Raw genomic sequence first — 18571 nt, forward strand, 5'->3', positions numbered from 1 at the left:
AATGGTCTTTGGGACTTAGACGTTTTTGCGAAATATACGAAGTACTGAAGCTTAGCGTGTTTTCGTGGCATTCTCTATTATAATTATGTTGCCACGCGTCGAAGGAGGATTCAGGCGGGATGATTTGAATTTCGAAACAGTTTATGTAACCGCACGAAGACAGATGGCATCCCTGGATTTTCTATGGGCAACGTGGCATTAGATTAGTGTAGGACCGTTAGGGTCGAAACGAGTATAAATAAGGGTCTTAATGTTAGGATTCCGTGTGTTCATTTTGTACAAATTACTCACATATTGCTCAAGTATCAAGTGTTAAGAGAAAGAGTTTCGTTGAGAAATGTACGTATGACACCGACACCAATTTAAATACATGTGTATTTTCCTTTATTCAAGTATCTTTCGATATTACTGCGTTTCATTTTCTTTCTGTCATTTACATTCCTGCACTCTTTATTTTCATGTCATTTATCTTCGAAGCATTTAACTTTTTTACACTTTAAAGATTCGTGTACTTTTACAGTTTTGTCTTATGTTTTATCTTTAACTTACCTTTCGCTGATGTTATATTTACATGTATAACAAGGTGATTGCTAATCTTTATTTCTTTGATTAAGTACTTCTTATTTCGAGACACACCAATCATAGACATAATTCAAACTATCATGAATAACAACCTATTTGACTATGTCCTAGGATCAATCTAGTCGATCCTGCGAGTAACCAAATCATATTTATTATAGTTTAGAAGACTAGCGGTTGTTTATCGAAAATCACCGTAAACAGTACTGCTATTTAGGTTGTTTAGAATGATTAAAAGTAGTTTTGAAGTTGATTTTGGGGTCTGCCATGGAAGTTGCAGAAAATTGCTTCGCATGGGTGTTTCGGAAGTTCCTTTCAAAAAACACCTCCATTCCCAGTTTCGGAAAAGAACTTCCGAAGTGGTCCAGAATTGATTTTTTTTTTGTTTTTCAAGTGTTTCTCATTCTTATTGATTTCAATTGTTTTCGGAAACATGGTAGGCAACCCACCACGCATTAGACAAGGTAGAGAGATCCAGACTGCGTCGGCTAGACGCGAGCGGGCGGCGCAGCTAGCATCGACGCATGGACTGGGACGTGTGGGAGTTCTCGTGCAGATGGAAGAGGGTACTTCTGCATCTGGATTGAGGAGTCGTCTGGCTCAGTTATCTTCTTCCCGCCAGCAGGAGGTACGAGAGGAGGAGGAGGAAGCAGTTACATACCACGAGGCAGAGGAGGTACCGGATGTTGACCCTCCACACGGGGAGGAGGAGCAGGAGGAGAGCTACCCGGGAGGGCCCAGTGACACGACCTTGCTGATTACCTACCACGAGCACATCGCTCGGCGTATCTGCGGGGAGAGGTATTTTTTATAATTTGTTTGACTTTATTATTTAACCATGTTTAATTTAGCCGTTTATTCAACATTTTCTTAACGGTCTAATTAACATTGTTTTTTATTTGTTTTTGTTGTAACAGGAGAGATAGACTTTGAAACAGGTGAACCATGCCCGGAAGGTTTTGAGTCTCTTTAAACCGGAGGATGAGTTGTTTAACGACGCGGTAAGAGCTTCAGGGCTTAGTGGGTTGTGCATGACGGCGTATACCACCATCAGCCACGACATGCAGGGTGCCTTTGTGGAAATGTGGCACAGGGAGACATCTTCTTTCCACTTACCGGTTGGGGAGATGACGATCACCTTGCACGATGTGCAGTGTCTTCTCCACTTGCTGGGGTGCTGTTGGACCACTCCCGGATCCAGAGGATCGAAGCCAGTGAGTGGATGTCTCTCTATTTGGATATGGAGCCAGATATTGCTGACTTTGAGTGTCAGACAACAAATGGACCTCATATCCGGTTCACCAAACTGAAAACTTATTTCGAGCACCACCTGGTGGCGGCGGCCGAATCCGAGGAGGAGAATGATGCCCTATTTATGGAGTATCACCGTGGCTGCGCGATTCGGTGCTGGTACATGTTTGTGGTAGGCGCTGCACTCTTTGTGGACAAGAGTGCAAGGTACGTCGATGTGACCTACCTCCGCTATTTCATGGACTTGACTACCGTTCACAAGTGGAAGGGTCAACTATTCTGACATACCTATACCAAAAGCTGAATGAGGTCTCCAAATGGAGGACCAGGCAGTTGACCCGATTATGCACACTACTTACGGTACGTTTCATTTTAATTGTTTCACATTTATTTATGTTTCGTTTTTATTTTTAATACATTATCGTGTTTGTGTTTAAGAGCTGGATCATCTCCTACTTCCCCCGCATCCACGGCTTCCGCGTTGATTCTGCGTACGAGGACGCCATGCCTAGGGCCGCCCAATATATTCTCCAGAGGGGGAACAATGCAGTGGGACCATACCGTGGGTACCTCGACCGCATGATGCATGATGACATCAGTTGGAGGCCATTAAGAGACTACACTGATGTTGTCCCCTTTTACATTATCTCATTATATTCTGACTTGTTGGCATGCGGGATCAACACCATGGTGCGATATCTCCCTGAGCGGTGCATGCGGCAGTTTGGATTTGTACAGATGATACCCAGGTCACCTTTTGAGGCTGCTCCCGATACAGTGACCCGAGTGCAGCTCACTGGCATATTTGAGGATTGGGAGTGTCATGTGGTCCTGGAGAAGTATCGTCGCATTCGGGTCACTCAGGACTCGCACAGTGTGGAGGGGTATGTCACATGGTTCTATCGGGTGTCACATCCTCTAATGAGATCCGACGCTCCCAACGGTCCTAGGCCAGCATACGAGGAGATCCTGGAGAACCAGAAGGCCGAGGATGACCACGCCATTGATCTCCTCCCGATCTGCCAGCGGATAGAGATGCTTGGGAAGGACGTGTTGGATCGAGGTATCGTTGATCAGGGCGGTCCAAAGGCAGTCGCCATGATGGAGAGGATCGTCGATGATGCGGGCCGTGCGGCGGCATACAGGCGGGAGAGGAGGTCCAAGGGAGAGAGGGTAAGGCATACCTAGTAGGGGTTCGAGTTGAATTTTTTTTATTATATTAGTACTTTACGTTGATATTTTGTTTGTTTATTTCGACTTTTCCGTTTTGTATATATTATACGTTTTGTATATCCTTCGTACGGGACTATTAGAAAAAGCATAAAAAAAGTAGACTTCTGCATAATTCGGAAATGCACTTCCGAATTACACTAAAATCTGAAAAAAGGTGTTTTTGGAGATGCATTTCCAAAGTCTGAGAAAATTTTTAAAAAAAAACTTCGGAAATGCATTTCTGAAGCAGGGGTAAAATGGGGTTTTCGCTGGAGGTGACCCCCATAGGGAGGTGGGTAAAGAAATTTCCTTCTAGAAAATGAATAGTCACCTTTTATCAGATAATTATAATTTATAATAAATATGATCCTCAAGATGCAAACAACAAAGTTATCTTATGTTATGAAAAAGTATTAGAATATGAACCTTCAATCCCTCAACCATCCCTGGTTCATGAAATGATTTTGAAGAAGTCTAGTTAGCTTTGTCAAAGCTTGATTTTAAAACCAACGGAATTCCAAATCTGAAAGATACATATACACTCAAAATCATGTTAATTGTCATTAAAGATAAAACCAACTATCACATCTACTAGCCATTTTACTTTAAAAGTTAATTCACATTACCCCACAACCTTTGACTTTTTATGTTAAAGATTATGGCATCCCAACTCAAGTAGTTATCATATAACTTTTCAAATGCCGATAATATAGAAATTCTACACTAATAATGTAGAAATAACATACTCAGATGAAATAGTCTTGATGTATTCATTCATCCGCATAATGTGTTCCTCTAATTCATTCACATTAGAACCTGCTAACACGAACAACGGGCCTGCAGCCTAGTGTATTCAAATAAACACAACCCATCAGATGTAAGAACAACATAAATCGCATTTTAATTATGACCCACAAAATTTCACATTCCAAGAACTCAAAATTAGAAAGAAATCACGAACCTTGAGCTGGTTATACAACAACCCGATGTATATCTTTTTTGTGAAAACCAATTTGGAAATATGTGTCTGGAGTTGTCCACCGCGATGGAGGGAGTTACGGATAGGGGGAGTACCGTCGCGGGATTGGTGGTGGTGTGGCTGGAAGTTGACTGTAGACGGAGGGACTGGTCGCGACAAAGGGAGCTATGCGTGTGGAGCCGTTCACCCCGCCGGAGGGAGTAGCAGGTGTAAAGGAAATAAAAGGAAACAAAAGGGTTTGAAAGGCATACTAAACTAGGGTTTTACTAAAATTTGAAGGGTCAAGATTTCACATCGGTTGCTACGAGGCCTGATGTAAAGGCCCACGTTTCACATCATGTGCAAATTCAGGGCCGATGTGAAACCTGTTATAAAAAAAATTGATTTTATTTCACCGCATAATTTTTTTTCATGAGTGCACTTTTCACATCAGTGCAAATTTAGGCCCGATGTGAAATCCTTTATAACAAAACTAGTAACAAACTCGTGCGTTCGAACGGGTTCTGGTATGGAACGTACATTTGTTATATATATATATATATATATATATATATATATATATATATATATATATTTTACGGGCACCAGACATTTTCTATTATATATATATATATATATAATAGAAAATGTCTGGTGCCCGTAAAAAACAATTGAATGTATAGAAAAAAATCTAGTACCCGTGAAAAAATAATAATTGAATGTCTAAAAAATATTTGTATCCGTGAAAAATCATAATTAAATATTATTAAAAGGTCTGGTACCCGTAAAAATATTTAGATCAATAAGACTATGATAATATATCCAAAAATAAATACTAAAAAATTTAGTAATATAAATGATTATAAAAACAACAAAATTTATTTTGTGTTTGGATTGATACATTAATTTAAATATATTTAGTTTAGGATATTACAATTTTATTTTCTTATTATTTATTACAAATCTGAAACATATTTTTATTTATTAATTATGTACAATTGTATATGATTTTTCTCATATGATTGATTTGTTAAGTTATGAGTCTTTGTTAAAAAAAATTGTATTAACTATTTTAATTTTGAAAAAATTATCAAATTTAACCATCATATATAAATATTTAACATTTTTACTTTCATATATTTACAATCATATCTAGAACAAAAATTCTTAACATTATAAAGTTATTCTATTTATTAAAAAATTATCAATAATTGTATTAATTTAGATTTAGAAATACTATCAATTTGAAATAACTATTATTAAATGATGAATGATGTGTTTCTCACTATCGTAAATAAATACTATAAAATAAAATATATAAAAAAAGAGATTTGTATATAAAATAAGAAATAGAGAACATAATAATAGTGATTATTAATTAGTGTTTAATTTTGTAATAATGGTCATTAAATATCATTTGATTTTGTAATGGATTTAAATATGTAAAATTGCTTCCATTAAATGCATAAAAAATTATATTGTGCACATGTACAATGATGCTGATAAGGAATATAGATACAAAATAATTATCAGAATATATTATACTCCTATTTGTTATCAACATTATGACAATAGTATTATTTCTCTATACGTGTATTGATTTATCAATGTGACATAAAAATATTTAAATTAAATAATATGATTTTTCCCACATATTTTAAATTTACAATTAAGTTTGTTTTCATTATTATTCAATGGCTTAATTTTATTGTTTCATATAATTTGTATATTATGAAAAAACAATAAAAAAATTATTTTTATTAATAAGAGAAAGTCTATTTTAATCATTTTAAATGATTCTTAATTTACATTTAGAGTAATATTTAATTTTTAAAAGTTAACTTAATTGTATTTATTACACCAATTGAATTTTATAACAAAAAAAAATTAATATTATTTTTAATTTAAGATGCAATATTTTTAATAACGTAATAATATTGAGAAAATTTAGACTTTTATAACTATAGTTAAAAATAAAATTAAAATGTTATAGTATTACATTTTAATCAAAATATAGTATCGGGAAAAGAGAATATATCTTTCTTGTGAGAGAATAAAAAGAAAATCTTAAAAATAAAGATTTGATGTGATTATACAAAAAGCAAACTGAAAATAAGATCTTAAAAATAAAGTATTGATGTGATTATACAAAAAGAAAACTGAGTGACTTGACAATGTCATTATTACATACTATTACATATTCATCTTACACTTCTATCCAACAATTTAGTCATATCTTTTATTAGTCAATGTTATTATTATATTATTTCTAACTAACAGCAATTATGCAACATTTTTCTTCAGCCACTTTATGCTTTGCAATATGTGTGAAGTATATTATTGACTTTTCAAACCAAATAAAAATTATCAGAAATATTAATAATCATTACCATTCACAAAGTAAGAATACATACAAGAGATTTAAAGGAAACTCACTAACAACAATATAGTTACAACAGTGGAACCATATTCTAGAGGAATAGTGACAGATTTAACAAAAATGTATGTCTCAATTTCCACTGAATAAGAACAACAAAAGTACAGATCTAAGAGGAACAACTGCAAGTCTAACAAAAACTCAGGCCCTTCTTCATCATCAATCTCTTCATCACTTCTAAATAACAACAATTAAAATCCAGATCGAGAGAAAAGCTGCAAATCGAACAAAAAATTCAGATTTATAACCCAGCTATGAAGCACCGATACTTCAAAATCCTTGTCGTACCGTATTCGATACGCTCCGATACGCCGATACGTATCGAAGGAGTATGTGATTTTTTTTAAAAAAAAAAATAAAATATAAAAAAAATCCGATACGGCTGCGATACGCTTCCGATACATCATATTAGGCAATAGTTGTACGTTATCATAAAAGTAATAGTCAATAACTATTAATAATAACTATGCTAAGTTTTCAATTCCAATAATATTGATCATTAAGTGGCTATTATTAGTGGCTATTTATATGACTAACATTTTCCAACATTGATACTATACCAATATCTTAGATTTAATATTTTTTAGTAATATAGTTATGTATTGAAAGTTCTATTATGAGAGTGGTTTTGTTAGACTATAATTTAACTAAATATTTTATTTTAATCTTTATATGTGTATCTTAAACGTATTGTATCTTGTATTATTCAATTAGTAGCGTATCGCCGTATCGGATACGTATCGTATCCGATACTCGTATCGGGTCCGTGCTTCATTGTAACTCAGTAACAACGACAAAAAACTCAAATATGAGAGAAAAACTACAAATCGAACAAAAACTCATATTTGGATTTAAAAGAAGTAGAAAAAGAAGCACAATCTCTTCATCACCACTCAGTAGCAAAAAAAACTCATAAAGAAAAAATAAAATGACAAACCTTTCACGTTGTTGAAGAAAAAGCTTATGCTCAGATAAGTCAAGCTTTTTCGTTGTTTCGGAACCTATTTAAACAAACCATAAAAAATGTTAGAGATGTTGAATAAATAAAAAATGAAATAGATGAACATTAAAAATAATAAAAGTTTGTAACTTTTACCTTTTACAGATCTAAATGTGATTAATTGAAAATTTTAGTTGTGTTGATGACAATAAGATAGAAAAGAGAAGATGAGACATGAGTGGTGGTGATAGCGGCATCATGAATTTTTGAAGTGGTAATGAAGGAGAAGGAAAAGAAATACGAGAAATTAGGGGAAGAGATTTGAGAACTAAGGAGAGAAATAAAAAACAGAGAGAAGTGAAATTGGAGAGAGAGAGAGAGGAAAAAAAATATTTTGCAAAACTAGAGAAGAAGAAAGCTGGAAAAAAATAGAAGTGATATTGGAGAGAGAAGTGAAATGCTGCAAGGAGAGACTGTCCATGTGGACAGTCTAAATGACGAGAATTTGAAAAAAGGATAATATTGGTATTTCTAGAACAATTAACTTTCTTATGATAGATTTCATTTTATTTACCAAAATATCACCGTGTTATTTTTCACATCAATGGAAATAAATGTTTGATGTAAAATCTCTAAATCAAATATTTTCCAGATTAGTAGAAATAAATGTCTGATGTAAAATCCTTTGACAAATATTTTTCACATCATATATCTTGAAATCTGATGTAAAATTCTTTAACCAAATGTCTCATTTTTAGTAGTGTTCTGATATGCAATAACTATAGACTGTTTCAAACTAAAGCCTCAGAAAAACTTCGGAAGAATTTTGTGAAATAGGAGTAAGCTATTAAAGAATTTTTTCATATGTCTCCCTGCATACAACAGGCACACATCTTTGTTCTACTTTTGTATCTCTAATTTTGTGCTCTAGATTGTAACCAGACAAAAAGCTCTTGAGAATTACAGTAATATATTAAAATCGTGTAATGCTTTAGATTATCATGAACTTGATCAGCTGTTGTGTGAAGCTACTCATTGATTTTCCCGAAGGTAATTAAGCACTTTTCAATATACCAAATGTAAAATTAACTACAATCTATTAATCTGTTACAGGTTTTTTTTCCAACTTTTCTTTATTCAAACCATTTTGAAGTTTTCATAGAAAGTCATGATTCATAGAATGTTGTTGGCATAGATGAGTTCCAAGATGCTAGTGTGATGCAATACAAGTTTCTAAAAATTCTTGCATCCCATCGTAAAGTAAAAATTATTGGTGACGATAATAGGTCTTAATATTTCTTCTTAAATCCCTAATGAATGAGATGGCTGGATAGATATATATCTTTGTTGTCTTCTCTTAAGTATCTTGCCATCAGTTTAGTGACTAATTTATTTGATTATTTCTTCATGTTTTCTTTCCTTTTAGCATGTTTGCTACTAGTGGGTTTAAAGGACATTTTTTTCCCTATACACAAGGGTTTGTTTGAGAAGCTATTGATTCTCCTTTTTAATTGCTTACAAACAGTTGTTTCTTATCAAATATAAATTCTAACTACTTGGTTAATTATAGCGGTTTTGATTCTATTTCATGAACCAACTACGCTTTCAACTGCCGACATTATAGTTTTTATATAATACTTGTGTGAATACTTGGAATGATGATAATTTGGAGGAAGGGTTGGAATGATTTATTGACATTAAATAAGAAATAAATGAGCACAAGTAAAGAGCTAATATGGATTTGAATTTGAAAAGATTCATTTATAAGTCTCACATTGGAGGGAACACAAATATTAGAAGTGTATATATATTCCAACTTGGACAATTGTTGTTGGGCCAAGGTCACCTACAATTTTGTAAAGGAGTGAGGACACGCCAATGTGCCAAGAAGACAAACGCGCGCGCCGCCCTCCTCCGGCCGTCCGGACGGTTCAGTTCAGTTAGGTCTACGACTGGATTTATTCCAAATACTACGTCTGGTTTTTAACCATCAGAAGGTGTATCCCTTAGGACGGAGTTTCCAAAACGTCTGATGGAGACTCTGCTGCAAAAGAAAAAGCCGCAGCAGATAACTTACAACACCGAAAAGAAATTGCCCTATGGCAAGAAAATGATTACCTATGGAAACATCACATTCTGAACAGTCTTGCTGATGACCTGTATGATTACTACAGTAATCACAAGACTGCTAAACAGGTCTGGGAAGCTCTCCAAAAAAAGTATGACACTGAAGAAGCTGGTGCAAAGAAATATGCTGTGAGCCGCTACTTGAACTACAAGATGGTGGATGAAAAGTCTGTTGAAGTTCAAAGCCACGAGCTTCAGAAAATTTCTCATGAAATCATTACTGAAGGTATGCCCCTCAATGAACAATTTCAAATTGCTATAATAATTGACAAACTGCCCCCCAGTTGGAAGGATTTCAAAAATGTCCTTCGACACAAAACAAAAGAATTATCAATCGAGAGTCGGATTACTCGCCTCCGAATTGAAGAGGAAGCTCGGAGACAAGATCAGAAAGATGACGTCTTAGTTGTTTCAAACAAAAAAAAGAGATTCGGTGCTGTTCTGAAGCCTATTGGCAAACCATTAAAGAATCAGAACCGCAATGTTGTGAACCGAATTAAGAATGAGAATCTCTCTAGGGCCCCATCTGCTCCATTTGCTAGGCAGCAACCACCACCTCAGAGAAATGACGCTCCGGTTTTCACTTGCTACAATTGTGGAAAATCGGGTCATATGGCAAAGAAATGTAAGAGCAGGCCTAAACATGCTGCTGTCTTGTAACACGGTGGGAGAACTGACTTTTTATTTTCGCAAGCAAACAATGTTGCGGTGAGCAAGAGTCGCCACAGACTTTTATTTTGTCCAATTATGGAAAGGCATAAAAGTACAGGAAAAACCTTTTTAAGAAAAGACTTGAGTTCGGAGGGTAAGTTATGAAAAGGGAAGGTGTTAGCACCCTTTTCATCCGTAGTTATCTACGGGCTCTTAGTTTGCTTAGCTCGTTTTGCTTTGTTTGAAAAGCTTGAAAAAGCATTGTGTGTGTGTGTTTTGAGAAATATTTTTATTTGAATATGTTTGAAGATACAATGTTGTAAATCGGGTTGTGAAAAGCATTTTTATATTAAGCAAGCAAACTAAAGGCTACTTATCCTATGTTTGGTCTTTCCTATACTTTCGACTTTCATTTAAGGGATAATACTAACGATACCATTTATGGGTAGGTAGTCCTATCTATTGGACGTGTTCGGGACAATCGAAGGGTCATCGGATGGTCATAGAAGGCAACATGTAGAGATGTCTTAGCATTCAAAGGGACGATCATCGTTTTATTGCAGGCAACTCGAAGGGACTATGATGACGTTAATCGGAGGCAACCTTGCTAATAAATCCCTACGTTCGAGGGACTTGACCATTATTCAAAGGCAACAGGAGAGGGGAAACCCTAGAGGTGAGTGTGTGAGCAGTAATATAGGTGTGTTAGATTCAGATATTTAATCATTTTTGGATTAGTGAGCTATGTTCAATTTAGTTAAAACTTGCCATACAATCCTATTAGCCATACATCTAAACAGTTATACGCAGTTTATAGAACAAGAAACTAAAGGTGCGGAAAGTAAATGTCCTACACTACTACAGAGCTTTGGGGCAGTTACATAATTAGAGGTGCAAAAAATAAGAATTTCTAGTTAAAACTATTAGAACTCAATAGCAGTTACATAATTTAAAAAAATAAAATAAACTGGTAAATATAAAAAGATGGAATTTGTGAATGTCCACAATAGTCAAGACTCAAGATAGTACCTCGCAATAAAAAATAAAATGTTAGTACGGATGTATAAAAATGTTAATGAGAAATGATAAAATATAAACAATTATTTATTAAAGAAAAATCTAAAAATAGCCATATTAAATTCTTAAAAAGAAATATTAAAATTAAAACAAATATTTTAATATTTTTATATAGAAAAATAAAAATTTAAATCACATATTTTTTTTGTATTTTTGATATAAAAAAAATCTAATAAATCTAAAGCATATTTTTTTATGTTTTTAATATGAAAAAAAAATCTAAACATGAAATATATATTTTTTAAACTTGAATTTAGTAGCAACATTACCTCTTTTCATATCCTCTAACAGCATCGTGCACGGTATGTGAATATGGTTACAAAAATCCTCTAATAGTCTAAAAGCCCAGTAAAACTCTAATTTAAACTATAATTAAAGTATGAGAAACAGATAGATATTATGCAAAGGGGGAGAACAACCATCGGACATCACTAATTTTGAATTGGTTGATGTATATTTTTAAACCCACTTCGTCAGAAACAATAAAACTAAAACACATAGGCACTAAACACATAGGCATTGTTAATAGTAAAAAAAATATATATATATAACAAACAACAACTTATCATACAGAGAGTACAACAAGTTCCCTTTTCTTATATTTTAGAAAATACTCTTTGAAAATCAATTATAAATAAGCACAGATCTAACATAAACACTACAACAAATATAATCTTTAGCAGCACCCCTACGAGAGCGCTTTTAAGAAAAAACGCTCTTAAAGATTTCGCTAAAAACAAAAAAAAAACAAGGGAAAAAAGCGCTGGTAAATGGTGGGGGTACGAGAGCGCTTTCTAGAAAGCGCTGGTAAAGGGTGGGGGTACGAGAGCGCTTTCAAAAAGCGCTGGTGGGGGGGGGGGGGGGTACGAGAGCGCTTTCAAAAAGCACTGGTAAAGGGGGGGGGGGGAGTACGAGAGCGCTTTCAAAAAGCGCTGGTAAAGGGGGGGGGGGGGGGGTACGAAAGCGCTTTCAAAAGCGCTGGTAAAGGGGGGATACGAAAGCGCTTTTATTCAAAAAGCGCTGGTGTAGATGGGGTTACAAAGGCGCTTTTGAAAAGCGCTCTAGTAGCTAATTTAAAATTAAAATTTCTAAAACAAAATTAACAAAACACGCTATTTGCCTTCAGTACTGTTCTTCTCTAAGCTAATAACGAAACCCATATCTCCCTTCGCTCTGCTACTGTTCTCACGCGAAATCGCCGCCGTAGAGCCATACGTTTATCTCCTTCTCTTCACTGCAACCACATTCATCCTACAATCATCTTCTTCTCTTCGTCACCGTAGCTCAGCAACAAAGTTCATACGCGAAGGCATCTTCTTCTCCTCGAATCAATTCTTATTTTCACAGGTATCTTTGATTTTGATTCTCCATAGCTGGGTTTTATATATGCTCGACTTTGATTTTGAATACAGTCATTGCAATTGGCATTAGGGTTTGTTTAATCAGCAAAGATTTTATCAGTCATTGCAATTGGCGTTAGGGTTTGTCAAATAGCAATGGTACAGAGCTATAGTGTTACGAAATTTGAACTGCACATTGTTGCTTTCTGATACGGATGATTGTTATTTGTCACATTTAATTTGCAGTAGAAAAATTTATGATAGAGATAAAATAGTAATGAAGAAAGTTTGTTGAAATAGAATGGATCAAGGTAAATATGGATGTTGAAAACTACTTCCTACTGTGTTGTTTGATATCAATTTGAAAATGAAAGTTTGTTTGAGGATTCTGCAATAATGGTTAAATGGTTACTAGTTTCTTTAGTCAAGTGCTTAATACCTAGTATGTTCCTGCTAGCTTTTGCTAATTATGTTTTGAAGTAAACATATTGTTTGAAGCTAAATTTTGTTCCGGCACATATTTTGATAAAGTAGACATAGTATGTTCCTACATACTGTATGTTCAATTGATTCAATTTTAATAAAATGAACACTTATTATTGATTGTTGAAAATAAAGTGCCTCCCTGCTTCCTACTTATTTATAATCTGATATACAATTCTAACTTTGTTGTTTTGATTTTGGATAGGTTAACATTTTCTTGAGTTCAAGAGTGATTTGGAGAGATGAATCAAGATGAAAGTGGCATGAAAATAGTATTAAGAGCAAGGTGAATGTGAATGTAAGTGTATCCAAATGTATGCAAAATAGGTTCTGTTGTAGATTCTTTAACAGATTGGTGTTGAACTTATCTTATTACTTTTCAGATTGGTGTTGAATAGTTACCAACTTATCTGCCTTGGATGTGTCATACTGGTTTCATTGGTTTTAACCATTTGATATAGGTACATGTGGTCTCCCTTATTGTTTTACTTTTGTGTTGCAAATGTTAGGAGTTCCTAAATAGTTTATTCAGTAAATTCCTAAATTGTTGAATCTGGCTTATTAGTAAATTTCTTTCTCAAATTACTGGTATTATGATGAATTTTGCAGTATAGAAACTAACTTTAATATGTTCAATTTAGATTGGGGTTTTTTTGATATTGTGTTAGTAGTGGTGTATTTAACTGCATCGTGTGTGTTTAATTTTACAGTTACTTTGAAGGCTCTGGTTTCTACTTGTACAACGCCGATTCAAACCTACCCGTCTCCCACATCAAGTCCAACTCAGGTTACTAGCCCTTTCTTCTTGCTCATAGTTTGTTGCTTATTCACAATAATAAAAGAGGATTAAAATAGAAGAAGAAAAATATTAGTGATCGAAATTTCAATCTTTCACTATTTTATATAAAAATATTTTTTTCGAGATTGAATAGGTGGTCATAAAATTTATATCGCTTCATCGATGACTGATTTTATTTAGTGACTGATTTTATTTACACTTGGATATCAAAATTTGGTGGTTACAGTGATCAAAAATTTTCAATCACTAAAAATGAATTTTCTAGTATTGGTTGCTTGCGACTTAAGCAACTGGTCATAGAAGATGAATTGAAAAGGAAGAGCTAGTGAAATTAATAATAAAATAATGAATACATGATTACAAAAATAGAATATGTAATCATAAAGTTTTAATAACCCTCTAATTGGTTTGCTTGTCATGCAAGTAAACCATTTACTAAAGTTAGTTAATCTTAACAAACCTCTAACTTATCAACTAACTTGTAAATTACATACATACTAACATGAGTTATACAACTAACAGTTTGAAGGTCAACCAAAATTTGTTTACTCGTGTAACCAGACAGTACATCAAGACAATATATATAGTTACATTTAGGATGATATATATGATGTTTTATTCACTATATCATACATACACTTTTCCAAAATTCTAGTAAATTAAAATACAGAAGCCACATACTAATTTTAGCATAAAACATGCATTTTTTTTACCTATACAAACATCCTCTATATGCTGGTGTCCAGTAATCTGGTCCAGTGTTCTCTCTATAAACTAAAGCTGTACATGAAGTTGGAACTAAACAAAGACCTCTGCTTCGAAGATCCATTTTCGCATCGTCCTTGTCTTTTCTATCAAAGTACATTCCCCTTGGATCCTGCATTAACTTTTATATGTCAATATGATCATGTTAATCTTCTCTAAAAGTGAAAATTAGTTTAGATACTAATATAATTTTTTTAAAATTAGTACTTAATTAATATATTAATTACCTTGTGTGAATTTGCCTTCAAGTAAGGGTTACTCAGTAACTGCAAAATGTTTAAAGGCTCATTATATATTTTTCATGAAGCTCATGATATATTCATGGAAAATGTGTAATTGTTAACCTAACATTGTTGTTATTTTATTCATTTTGAAAAGTTCTAATCCTAGAAGTCAGGTTTTCATGGCATTAAAAATGAAAAGGAGGAGAAAAGAAAAGTAACAATAATTATATATTATATATATAGGTATATATAATGCATAATGAATGGAAACTTTTTCTATAATGATACCCACCTGGACTTGTTCTTCAAGATACTCTATGTACCCTATTGCTTCAAACAGCACAGATGCTGTATCTGTCTGAAATTCAACAAAAAAATAAATAAATTGATTATTATTATGAAGTAGGTAGTGAGAAAAAGTAAGAGCACTGTGAATTATTTTTATATATAAAAAGTGAGGAATGAAAAAGGGAAAGGGGTGTGGGGATTAGTGCAATCTGTAGTAAAAACCTTTCCAAAAGGAGACACAATTTGTTGAAGAGCTGTGATCTTTTCTCCCAGCTTGACTTTAGGTGCTTGCACCTTTTCAACAATCAATAGAACTTTCTTAATGTACATTAATATACAAAAAATTAATGTACCTAGTATGTTCCTGCTAGCTTTTGCTAATTATGTTTTGAAGTAAACATATTGTTTGAAGCTAAATTTTGTTCCGGCACATATTTTGATAAAGTAGACATAGTATGTTCCTACATACTGTATGTTCAATTGATTCAATTTTAATAAAATGAACACTTATTATTGATTGTTGATAATAAAGTGCCTCCCTGCTTCCTACTTATTTATAATCTGATATACAATTCTAACTTTGTTGTTTTGTTTTTGGATAGGTTAACATTTTCTTGAGTTCAAGAGTGATTTGGAGAGATGAATCAAGATGAAAGTGGCATGAAAATAGTATTAAGAGCAAGGTGAATGTGAATGTAAGTGTATCCAAATGTATGCAAAATAGGTTCTGTTGTAGATTCTTTAACAGATTGGTGTTGAACTTATCTTATTACTTTTCATATTGGTGTTGAATAGTTACCAACTTATCTGCCTTGGACGTGTCATACTGGTTTCATTGGTTTTAACCATTTGATATAGGTACATGTGGTCTCCCTTATTGTTTTACTTTTGTGTTGCAAATGTTAGGAGTTCCTAAATAGTTTATTCAGTAAATTCCTAAATTGTTGAATTTGGCTTATTAGTAAATTTCTTTCTCAAATTACTGGTATTATGATGAATTTTGCAGTATAGAAACTAACTTTAATATGTTCAATTTAGATTGGGGTTTTTTTGATATTGTGTTAGTAGTGGTGTATTTAACTGCATCGTGTGTGTTTAATTTTACAGTTACTTTGAAGGCTCTGATTTCTACTTGTACAACGCCGATTCAAACCTACCCGTCTCCCACATCAAGTCCAACTCAGGTTACTAGCCCTTTCTTCTTGCTCATAGTTTGTTGCTTATTCACAGTAGTATATTTTTGTACTATAGTTGCATAACATTATATTTCAAGACTTGAGTGGTTTGACAAGATTTATTTCTATTATTCACACTTTAAAAGTTCTAAAGATCTTAAGACGGATATTTGCAAAGAAATCTAGTGGAATTTTCCATGTTAGAATTTCCCCTAGTTTTTGTGTTTGCCTTTGCTATGCTAATCTACTATTGTTTCGTGTGTAGTGATGTATTTGTTAGTAGTGGTGTATTTAACTGCATCGTGTGTGTTTAATTTTACAGTTACTTTGAATCCTCTGGTTTCTACTTGTACAACGCCGATTCAAACCTACCCGTCTCTCACATCAAGTCTAACTCAGGTTACTATCCCTTTCTTCTTGCTTATAGTTTGTTGTTTTCTGCTTCTAGTTTATTGTTTATGGTTCTATTTAATTTCAATTTAGTGTCTCTCAATCCATTTTTTGGTTTGTGGACTTATATTACCTTGAAATAAGGTAATGTCTTCTTTAAGAAATCGGGTATTCTGATTAGGTATTCTGATTAGGTATTTTATTATTCACACTTTATAGGATCTCATTAGGTATTCTGATCAAAACATAATGATGATAGCTATTTATTATCTTGACAGAATTCCTTAGTACCTGATAGAGAAACCAAAGAAGCATTTGTTTAGCGTAATTAAGACATGGATAAGTTTGACGGGAATAAGTTGGCATCCCATTTACTACGGTTTGGAATTGATAGAAGTTATACATGTTGGACAATGCATGGTGAGAAAAGTAACGGGAATGCTGAGTCGAGGTGTAATAGAAAGTATGCTTCAAACGACGATTGCACAGACACATACGATTGCGATCGAGTCGAAGAGATTGCAGAAGCGCTTGAAGAAGATCTTGCGGATTGTCCCAAAATGTTTGAGAGGTTGGTAAGCGATGCAGAGAAACCGTTGTATGATGGTTGTTCAAAATTCACAAGATTGTCTGCGGTGTTAAAGTTGTACAACTTAAAGGCGGACAATGGATGGTCGGATAAAAGTTTCACAGAGTTATTAGCCCTTATGAAAGATATGCTACCAGAGGATAATGTTCTTCCCAATCGAACGTATGAAGCCAAAAAGATGTTGTCCTCTATTGGCATGAGCTATGATAAGATACATGCATGTCCAAACGATTGCGTTTTGTTTCGAAACGAGTATGCAGCGTTGAATGAGTGTCCTAAATGTGGTGCCCCTTGATATAATAAAAAGTTGTCTCCTGCTAAAGTCTTATGGTATTTTCCTATAATTCCGAGATTTAGACGCATGTATCGTAGTGAGACCGATTCAAGACACTTGACTTGGCATGCAGATGAAAGAATTATTGATGGAAAGTTGCGACATCTGGCAGACTCACCAAAATGGATGAAAGTTGATACTGATTATCCTGAATTTGGAAAAGAAGCAAGAAACCTTCGGTTGTCATTGTCTACTGATGGAATGAACCCGCATGGTATTCAAAGTATCTCGCATAACACATGGCCTGTGATTCTTATGATCTATAACCTACCTCTGTGGCTATGTATGAAGCGTAAGTACATGATGTTATCTATGCTAATTTCTGGGCCTAAACAACCAGGGAATGACATAGACGTATACTTGGCACCCTTAATCGAAGATTTAAAGTTTTTGTGGGAGAACGGTGTGGAGGTTTACGATGGGTATAGGAAGGAAAGTTTCAACTTGAGGGCGATGTTGTTTGGAACAATTAATGATTTTCCAGCATACGGAAATCTATCCAGGTACAGCAATAAAGGTCAAAAGGCGTGTCCCGTTTGTGAAGATGAAACCGATACGACACGATTGGAGCTTTGTCAGAAGAATGTCCTTCTCGGCCATCGTAGATTCTTAAATTCTAATCATCACTACCGTGGGTGGAGAAAAGCATTCAACGGAAAGGCCGAACATCGTACAGCCCCGCCTTTTTTGTCAGATGATCAAATTTTTGAAAAGGTGAAAGATGTGAGCACTCAGTTTGGCAAGCCTTTTGCACATTCACTTGTCAAGGATGGGTGGAAGAAGAAGTCAATTTTTTTTGAACTTCCATATTGGAAGTCGTTGTACGTAAGACATTTCCTGGATGTTATGCATATTGAAAAAAATGTATTTGACATCGTCATAGGTACGTTACTCAATATACAAGGAAAGTCTAAGGATGGCCTTAACATAAGGAAGGACATGGTAAACATGG

General features: G+C 34.1%; 1 protein-coding gene and 1 long non-coding RNA gene across 2 annotated transcripts; both read right to left on the reverse strand.

Moving 5' to 3' along the window:
* Positions 1-6512: 6512 nt before the first annotated feature.
* Positions 6513-7631, reverse strand: LOC131598729 (uncharacterized). The gene is made up of 3 exons (XR_009282369.1): positions 7534-7631; positions 7375-7438; positions 6513-6652 (listed from the first exon to the last, which is right to left on the reverse strand). It is a non-coding gene; the product is annotated as an uncharacterized LOC131598729 (long non-coding RNA).
* Positions 7632-14563: 6932 nt separating this feature from the next.
* On the reverse strand, positions 14564-15461 carry LOC131595026 (transcription factor bHLH111-like). The gene is made up of 4 exons (XM_058867246.1): positions 15354-15461; positions 15136-15201; positions 14847-14885; positions 14564-14731 (listed from the first exon to the last, which is right to left on the reverse strand). The coding sequence occupies exons 1-4, from the start codon at positions 15459-15461 to the stop codon at positions 14564-14566; spliced, it is 381 nt and encodes a 126-aa protein (XP_058723229.1).
* Positions 15462-18571: the final 3110 nt, after the last annotated feature.

The sequence above is a fragment of the Vicia villosa genome, linkage group LG4, assembly GCF_029867415.1.
Source record: "Vicia villosa cultivar HV-30 ecotype Madison, WI linkage group LG4, Vvil1.0, whole genome shotgun sequence".
NCBI lineage: Eukaryota > Viridiplantae > Streptophyta > Magnoliopsida > Fabales > Fabaceae > Vicia > Vicia villosa.

Coding starts and splice junctions, on each gene's coding strand:
- LOC131595026 (XM_058867246.1), bottom strand. CDS start 15,461: ATGTACATTAAGAAAGTTCTATTGATTGTTGAAAAGGTGCAAGCACCT. Junction 15,202..15,353: donor TTGTGTCTCCTTTTGGAAAG/GTTTTTACTACA, acceptor GTTGAATTTCAG/ACAGATACAGCATCTGTGCT. Junction 14,886..15,135: donor ATCTTGAAGAACAAGTCCAG/GTGGGTATCATT, acceptor AACATTTTGCAG/TTACTGAGTAACCCTTACTT.